The 8,967-nt window shown below is 32.4% G+C and overlaps 1 protein-coding gene across 2 annotated transcripts; it reads right to left on the reverse strand.

Moving 5' to 3' along the window:
* Positions 1-1,206: 1,206 nt before the first annotated feature.
* On the reverse strand, positions 1,207-8,321 carry LOC108688672 (97 kDa heat shock protein). Of its 2 annotated transcripts, XM_018195005.1 has the most exons (12): positions 8,011-8,321; positions 6,941-7,139; positions 6,097-6,453; positions 5,672-5,993; positions 5,036-5,291; positions 4,813-4,943; positions 4,437-4,705; positions 4,130-4,237; positions 2,556-2,678; positions 2,176-2,415; positions 1,480-1,770; positions 1,207-1,408 (listed from the first exon to the last, which is right to left on the reverse strand). In XM_018195005.1, exons 1-12 carry the CDS (start codon positions 8,124-8,126, stop codon positions 1,214-1,216), a joined length of 2,607 nt encoding a protein of 868 aa, XP_018050494.1. In that variant the 5' UTR covers positions 8,127-8,321; the 3' UTR covers positions 1,207-1,213. The 2 variants fall into 2 exon arrangements, with proteins under 2 accessions (XP_018050494.1, XP_018050495.1); XM_018195006.1 differs by lacking the exon at positions 4,130-4,237.
* Between the last annotated feature and the right edge of the window lie 646 nt (positions 8,322-8,967).

An 8,967-nucleotide genomic window follows, 5' to 3' on the forward strand; every position in this document is an offset into this window, starting at 1 on the left:
AGGCATAAGAATGAAATATGGACCACCTATCTTGCTTATTCTAGGAACAACTTAATAATTTTTGTGAATCTTCTGTCCTGCAAATATAGCAATATAAATATCGTGAGAGATAAACATATTATGTCATTGTGTAGATGCCTACAAGTTATGTACAATGATATATCTAGTTGAATTAGAATTCTTTAGGAAATGAAATTTTTGCATCAAAAACGATTCAAGTCCAATTAAAATTAAAAAAGAAATTGCAATAAATTCTTGTAACATCTTTGTAGATGTTAATTCAAAAATTAAAGCAAATTTTCAATTTCAATTAACGAAATATTAATTTATTTAAGTATCATAAATGCAGCAAAAATGTGACAGAGTATTTACTGTCAACTATGCGAAAATGCTGGAATGAATTGTATTATCAAATACGTAAGATCGCCAGCGAAATTATCTAGTTCATAATTTAATTTAGTCAATTATATCTAACTTAATTTTGTGCAAATTAACGTGAACAAGAAGTAATTGTTAGATTTAAAAACATTTATTACATAAAAAGAATTTACAGTATTTATTACAATATTTTTTTATAAATACTAAAATATTGTAATAAATCCTTTTTATATACTAGATGTTACGTAATAAATTTAAAAATTACCTGTTGTTCACATTAATTTGTATAAAATTGCAGCACTCGCTCTATACATTAAAAGTCACAATTTTTTCTACTGGCAATAGTTTTCAAAATCCTTTTGAAATATTTATTCAGTATAGTTCAGTTATGTGCACTTAGAAGCGTACCAAAAACTTAAAAAGAAAAAACAATTTTCTTCTTTATAAAGAAGCTTCAATAATTCGCGATTGTTTCTCCAAAATTTATTCTGATTATAATTATTTTTGTAATAATATATATTACGAATGCCAACGAGCTGCTTTTAAGCAAAAGAATATTTTTTCCACATATTACATGAATTCACAAATTTACATCATCTCTTTAGTTTCTGCGTAACACGCTTATGCTGATGATAGTATATGTCATTAAATAGCTTAATTTGAGATTAATAAATGTTACGAAGAAAAAAGATAAACAATGAAACAGAAAAAAATTGTATGTGCAAGACTACAACATGTCAAGCATTTTTGAGACATGATTTATCCAAATGAAATACTTCCTATTTCAATTATAATAGATATAACATTAATAAAAACACATAAGTTGCGGCGACCGTTACTCAACATCCATTTTTTCTTCCTCTGTTTGTTGCTGCTGTTGATTGGACTGACTGTGATTGTTACCTTGGGCATTTTGATTTTGATTATTTTTCTGTTCATCAGCAGGTTTATCTTTTGGTTTTTCTTCCTTTGGTGGTTCTACTTTAGGTTTAGGCTTATTGAGAATAGGTAGTACCACACTATCCATTGCCTAAATAACGAAAAAATAAATACAATAGAAGAAAATTGTTTATGATTACAGCTGATTTTTTTTCAACTTACTTGTTTCTCGGCTCGAATCTGCGCTACAGTAACTGGTGGTTGTTGCGTGCGAAGTGTACTCGCAAGTAGAATACGTTTCTCTTCTAACCATGTCCATTTCTCTTGCACAGTTTTCTCAACTGTTTTCATTTCTTCCTCTGTTAAATGAGAATACTTGTCATCCTTTCCATTCAACATTTTTATTTGATCCAGATTTTTCTTAGCCAATTGTAACGCCACTCCAAATTCTTCTAATGCGTACGATCTCCCTTCAAATTCGAATCTTCTTTCCTTTATTGGTTCTCCCTGAGACTAATAAAATGAAAACGGGCGTTTAAAAATTCTATTTCATAAAGGCAAGAATTATTAAAAAATAAAAACTAGGAAAACTTGCATAAGATATTATTATAACTGCGAAGATTTTCTCGTTATTATCCGTATATAAAGTATAAAGACTGATTCCTAATGACACGCTATTTTTTGAGTAACAGCGACTCCACGACAAATTCGTGCGAGTCGTTTCAGGCATTGAATGTGCCCTTATGTGTCTCTTTCAATTATTGTAGCATAATAAATCTAAACGTTGCGTTTTTTAAACAGAGTTGTTTATTGCACGTAAATCTCCCATCAGCGCGAGTATCCGCAAGAGCTTGCAAAACGTAGGAGCGAATCCGATGAACATTATAAATCGATAATTAATATTTTATCAAATAATACCTTCAACCGCGTCAATCGTTCTGAATAAACTTGTCGTTGACAATCTTCTCCTTCTTCGTAAAGCCAATTTTCAGTATCATCTAATGTACGACACAATGTTTCTTTATCCATTTCTGTAATGAATGTAGCTAATTGATCCTCTTCGGTCAATTTAGCACGCAGATCATAAACATATTCTTCCAAGGCATTACGCGCGTCAACTCGTTCTTTTTCCTGTTTATCTTCAGCAATCATTTTACCCTATTCATGAACAAAATGTATGTAATTATATAATGATTCGATGTTACACCGACAAGTTTTTTCGTTATAATTGTAGACAAAATTATGCAACGTTCATAAAAGTTACATAATGCTTGAGATATATCTTAAATGATACATACTTCTTTTTCTATTGCAGCATCGAGATCTCGAAGAGATAGTCCGCAAACATTAGCTTCAATAGGTAAATCAATTGTACGAATAGGAATCTTTTTTTTACTTTTATCATCGTTCTTATCGTCTCCCTAAAATAAAAAAAATTTGCTAAATATTTATCAATATATTTTGTTCGGCACTGTATTTTTTGCATGAACCCAATAAAAAAATCGTTTACAAGAAAGTTTATTACTTAATATTTTTCATAATTTCTTATTTAATAAGATTTATTTAATAAGATTTAACAAATAGACGCACTATATGAAAATAGATATGCTTACATAAATTGAGAAATTTCATCTGCATAAACACTTACCTTATTTTACAATACTTTCTTGAAACGCTTTTTTGTTTTTAACGTGATTTTACATCTTTGTGTGTATGTGTTTCTAATGTAAGAATGCAAAATCAAGTAAACAAAATTTTTATAACATAGAAAAAACTAAAATGGTATTCAGGTGATGATAAAGATGAGACAAGGATAATGGGGTATACACTTTCGTGTGTAGTTTAGAATCCGTATAGTATCATTTCACATAACAAAAATATAGTATAAAGTAAGTTTATATAATCTATACATTCGTATCCATATAATGTACTAAATTGTTTTTTTTTTCTTTCTATACGAATTGAAAACTAATCAGTGTTGCCTGCCTTTATACTTAAGAATATTTGTATAATGCTTTTATTAGATATCACTGTCTCTTCCTTCTGCGACCCAGTGTCTAGAATAGCAGAGTAAAGACAGACAGCACAGCTGTAACACAGCTGTTCTTGGACCCATATGCATTACCAAAAAAAAAATGAATTGTTAAAGGCTATTATGTACTGTAATATTATTTATACTGTAATATTAATAAAAGAGCAAGCTCAATTTTTCTCTAAATCTTTATAGTGCCGTTGAATAGTCGAGTTTGCAGAAGAAATCGACACAGGATCTAAAACATGAACTTAAGCCAAATGCATCATGCATTTAATACCAATCTACAGGTTTAGCTTACAAAATACAATACATAAAACTGTTATCTACTCACATACTCAATAAAAAAAGTTAAGATGCATAAAAAACAATATAAAAATAATAAACATTTCTAAAACCTAAAATATAAAATAAATGCATTATAAATTAAAATTATCAAGGATTTTGATAAATTTCTCTTAAAATTATTTTATAGAAAAAATAAGGAATGTGAATCAAATTAATTACTCAATCAAAGCAATTGATCAAAAAATAAAATGTGCGAGAATGTGTTTAATGTTGTCAAATTAATGACAAGTATATCGCTTGCATTATATAAGACAATTATTGCAATTATTGCGTATTCATTGTTACGGTGACAGAGTCTAATTTCTGTTTCAAAATAAGCGATAAAGCTAGCATGATAGAAAGAATATTCAAGTTAGTTGGCCCTAAATACAAAAAAATGCTCATAAAAACTCACAACAAAGCAATGATTAAGAGGTTAAAGAATTTATCGCACACATGTTTCAATATGGATGTATGCGTATGGGTCCAAGTAAGAGATAGTATGCCCCGTACCGAGCCGAACCAAGAGAGAATCCTGGAGGAGTAGGAAGGGGCAGAACCCCCAGCACCTTTTCCACCATCATCAGCATCTGAGTTCCGTCGTGTCTTATCCATGCTCACCTAAACCACAATAAACTCACATAGTCATGCACCTGAAAGCTGGCAACGCATAAGATCGCACACCAGCATAGAATGATTCCAAACTTTACATACTCCATATACCGTAACATATTTATTGACAAATCAGAATCACGATATTCTATTCTAAGACCGCTATCCCTTTTCATAAGCTTTAAAATATTACGACGAAATTACAAACCTCTGGAGCTGGTGGTTCGTTAGCCTGTGCATCTTGATCAGATTTATCTTTTTTATTTGTCGCTTGTGAGTCAACATCCATGTTATTCTGTCGTTGCTGCTGTTGTTGAGCTTCCTCTTCTTCCTTCTCTTGTTGAGTTGGCTCACGTTTTTCGATAAGCGAAGCCGACGCAATGGTTAAAATACCGTTCAAATTCACTCTTACCTTCACCTTGACCTTTGCCGATTCACCCTCTGGCGTAGCCTTTATGTTCCTTATTGTAAACGTTCCTGCATAAAATGTAAGATAAGTGTGAATAAAATACATATATACTCTATTTTAAAGATTTCTTTAAGAAATAAAATCTTAAACGAGGTAAATAAAATTAAATCCATACCAATATATGATTGGGGATAACATGAAGGTGTTACACTGTAACTAGCTGATAGCGTAAATGGACTCGAACGATAAAACGTCAACATTTTTGAGAATGGCACAGGATGATTATGCCCGAATACTTCCATTTCGCTAAAAAAATAAAGTTAGAAAAAAATCATTTAATTTAATGTAATTTTTATTAGTGAGATAGCAAGATAACAGGAAATTATAATTATACGTACCCTTCTTCACCTTGATTAGCATCCCATGTCAATTTCAAAGGATATGGCTGTATATCCGTAACAGAAAATTCACGGACACGCACGGCAGGGCTCAGCATAGCACACTGTAACGCGCAACCACGAGCAACTGCTTCGTCTTGATTCAGTGTTGTCGATATCGGTCGACCGAAAATTTCCTCTACTAAACGTTTAATAGCAGGAACGCGGCTCGATCCTCCCGCCAACTCGACTGCATGAATTTCCTCTAGCTTCAATTCTACCAAATTATACATTCTTAATAGTACAAAACGGAATACTAAATGGATGATGTACATGGACCATTTTTATATTCCTATGTCAATATATTTGCTCTTATATCTTTCACAAAAAAATATTTTAGACAAAAGTTATATGAAGAGAGACAAATAATGATTAAATCAATTTTCGGGGAAAAAAAAAAAGTTTTTTGAGATTGCATAAAAGTTAATATTTTTTCAAAATAAAATTATATTTACTTTCTCCATAAAAATTGCAATTGCGAATAATAATCTAGAGTTTTGATCTAGGACAGAATTTACAATGGAACAAATATTAGTATAAGAGCAATGTGATCAGGTAGAAGAATCTGTAGAAGATATTAACTATTTGCGAACTTACTCGAATCTGACAAACATTGCTTAAGAGTTTTCTCAACACGGTCAAACAGATGAGCACATAGTGCTTCCATGTCATTACGCTTCATCTCGGCGTGCACATCCTTCTCATCCATAAAACATTCAATATTTAAGGGAAGGGTGGTTGAATTAGCTGACATTTGTTTCTTCAGTTTCTCCGCTTCTGCTAATAATCTTAAGTACGCTCGCGGATTAGTGTGTGCGTCAATGTTATATCGCGTTTTGAATTCATTACAAAAATGTTCCGTCAAAATAACGTCGATATCTCTTCCACCCAATTGATTATCGGCGGTACTTGCCAACATCTTTAATATAATGAAATAAAAATAATGTAATCTCTCTCAAGCGTTTTTAAATGACATAATTTTAATCTTGTTGTAACGTTCATGTTGATTTTCTAATACTAACCTTAAGTTTGCCTTTATGAAAGGCACAAACGCTCACTTGCAAGCTAGCATTACCGCAATCCACAAAAACAATGTTTCTAGGAGACGCTTCTGCCGCTGGCAAATCTTGCTTATAAATACCATAACAAAGAGCAGTAGCAGTGGTCTCATTAAATAACCTCAGAACATTAAGGCCTGCAATCTTAGCAGCATCAAGTAGAGCTTGACGTTCAGCTTGAGTAAAATATGAAGGAACTGATATGACACAATCATTAACAGCAGTTTGTAGCGCTGTTTCAGAAATATCTTTCAATTTTGTGAAGAGCATAGCAGTAATTTGCTCTGGTGAAAAAACATGCTCTTCTCCCAGATACTGTACCTAAAATATCAATAAAGAAAATATAATAAAAATTTGTATAATAAAAATATATTAAAAATAATTTTTAACAATTATAAAACATTATATAATTTTGGATAATGTGTACATTTATATTCATGAAATCTATATAACATAATGCAATATAATGAATCGTCATAGCATCCTTAAAAGATATAAATAAAATATGAGTCTCTCGAGAGAATCTTGGCAAAATGCCTAAATTACTTTCGATTCGTAGTTACAGAATTATATAAAAAGAAAGTTAGACCATTAAAATTTGTTACACAAAATTTGCTCTCATTCTTCTTTTTTTCCTTTTCATTTACATAAGTATATTTTATTTATAAAAGTACAAATGAAAACTTTATGGTTATTTTAAATAATTTTATTTTTGTTTTTATAATTACAATTTATGTTATTCTCACAAATAGTATAAGATAATAGAAATTAACAAAATCATTCTTTTCCATACTGATGCAATACTTACGTGTATATTGATACTTCCATCAGCTTGCGGGGTTATTTTATATGGAAGAAATCGCAACTCGCATTGAACTTGAGGATCATTATATTTTCTACCTAATAATCTTTTAAAACCATGAATAGTGTTCTTCACATTGGTTACCATTTGATTCTTAGCTGCAACTCCGAGTATTCGATTTTTTCCACTAAACGCCACACATGATCTAGAAATCAATATCATTTATGTCTGTTACTGACATCATATATCAGTTATACATAATTATATATAAATAATATAACCTTGAATAAATTTGCATTTTATTCTTGATATTTCGTATAAAACCAAATATTAGAGATGAATTTTTTATATTTTTATTATGAATATAAAATGTATAAACAAAGAAAAAAAGCGATATTCGTAAAGTGATAAATTAAAAAAAATAATTTTTTATGGATATGCGAATAGAAGATCGGTGAGAATCGCATCCGAATTTATAGATGATTTATGGAGGATAAATATAAACGTAGTGACAACTCCAAAAGGAAAGCAAGGAAAGCTCCTACGTAGGCGGAGCGGAACTTTTTGAGATAGACCAAAACACATGAATGTGTGACGGTATGCCTGTAAATGGTATTATGGTAACGCGATGTTCCGTAGAGTTCCGACAATAATCCACGCGCGCGTAAAACTTGGACTTGCAAGTTTTTTTTATCCGTAATTTATATGGGAAACTTAAAAAAAAAAGGAAAGCAATTTCCATGTTTCGACACACACATAAAGAAAGTTTTGAGCTTTTGTTCGATCGTCGTTGAGTCTTTTGGAAACAGTCGAAATTCGATAGGTCCCAAATTTTAGGTTCAGCGCAAAAAACCGGGAAACTGCTTCTCTTGAAGTCGTAATGGTATCGGATGGAAGTGAGGTTGCGGGATAAGCTATATATTTCCAAATGATACTTTGGGATAAAAAATGCGAGAAAAGGGGGAATAAATTAAATTCGGACTGGAGGAAATAAGAATGTCAGGATTGCGGCGCGGCGTGGCGCGGCGACGTGACAACAAGGCCGGTATCCCTCCCAATCTCAAAGAGTGACTTACGGAGTACTGCGAAGACTGTAATCATTCGCTATGGTTTCGATGCCGCCGGCGCGGGCGACAGCTACGTAACAGCTCTCGTTACCAAAGTCGATCCCGATCACGGACATCGCGGCCATGGCTGATTCGACCGAATCGACAATTTCTTCTATGACACGAAAGGATACGTGAGGAACGTTCGACGTTCAGTACTCCGTTGATACTCGTGTGTCCTCACCTCCGTGAGAATCGGGACTCAACGAGATTCACGGTGATTCACCGTTCACCACTAGACACGCACGATGTTCCGTAGGAAACGCTTTTCAACGCACGGCGGTCACAGGAGATATGATACGGCACGACACGGTACAGCCACTGCCTTCTGCTAAGTTCGCTTCAAAATTGGCCAATCATGGCAGCGCTGTGGCGTGCACCGATTGGCGCGCCACCCGCTCTGGCGGTTCTGGAATATTCTGGAAGCCCTACGAGATTGGACGGCTTCGAATACCATCGCGAATGCGACATTTCTTCGAAAATTCTCGAAAAAAGTCAAACGCGCCGGTTCGCTACTACGTTCACAGCGCGACCGGCGCAGCGGGTGTCACCGGATACAACGGATGGCTGAATGGTACAGGTAACAAATGATAAATCTAACAAATGATAGTGAGTAACCATCGCGTGATCATTTGCGCGAAAAATACTTAGTCGATAATTTACAAAAATTATTATATCTCATATTTCCTCGAATTCTTTTAATTTATAAAGATTGTAAAAAATATTTTAAACTTTTTTTAAAATTTTAAAATTTTAATTTTCTTTGCAAATTGTAAGAAATTGTAAGAATTATAGAATGAAAATTCTTTTAGTTTACAATTTTAAGAGAAAAATAAAGTAAAGTAATTAATAAATTAAGTATGTGTGTGATTTTGTGATTTACCTGTATAGTAATTAATTAAAAATAAAACAAAAAAATAAATCCAT

Source organism: Atta colombica, unplaced genomic scaffold (genome assembly GCF_001594045.1).
Source record: "Atta colombica isolate Treedump-2 unplaced genomic scaffold, Acol1.0 scaffold238, whole genome shotgun sequence".
Taxonomy (NCBI): Eukaryota; Metazoa; Arthropoda; class Insecta; order Hymenoptera; family Formicidae; genus Atta; species Atta colombica.

Excerpts from the sequence above, each read along its gene's own strand:
- LOC108688672 (XM_018195005.1), bottom strand. The coding sequence starts at position 8,126 with ATGGCCGCGATGTCCGTGATCGGGATCGACTTTGGTAACGAGAGCTGT. Across the intron at positions 5,292-5,671 it reads GCAATGTTTGTCAGATTCGA|AATTGAAGCTAGAGGAAATT; the intron begins GTAAGTTCGCAA and ends ATAATTTGGTAG. Across the intron at positions 2,416-2,555 it reads ATGCTGCAATAGAAAAAGAA|GGTAAAATGATTGCTGAAGA; the intron begins GTATGTATCATT and ends GTTCATGAATAG.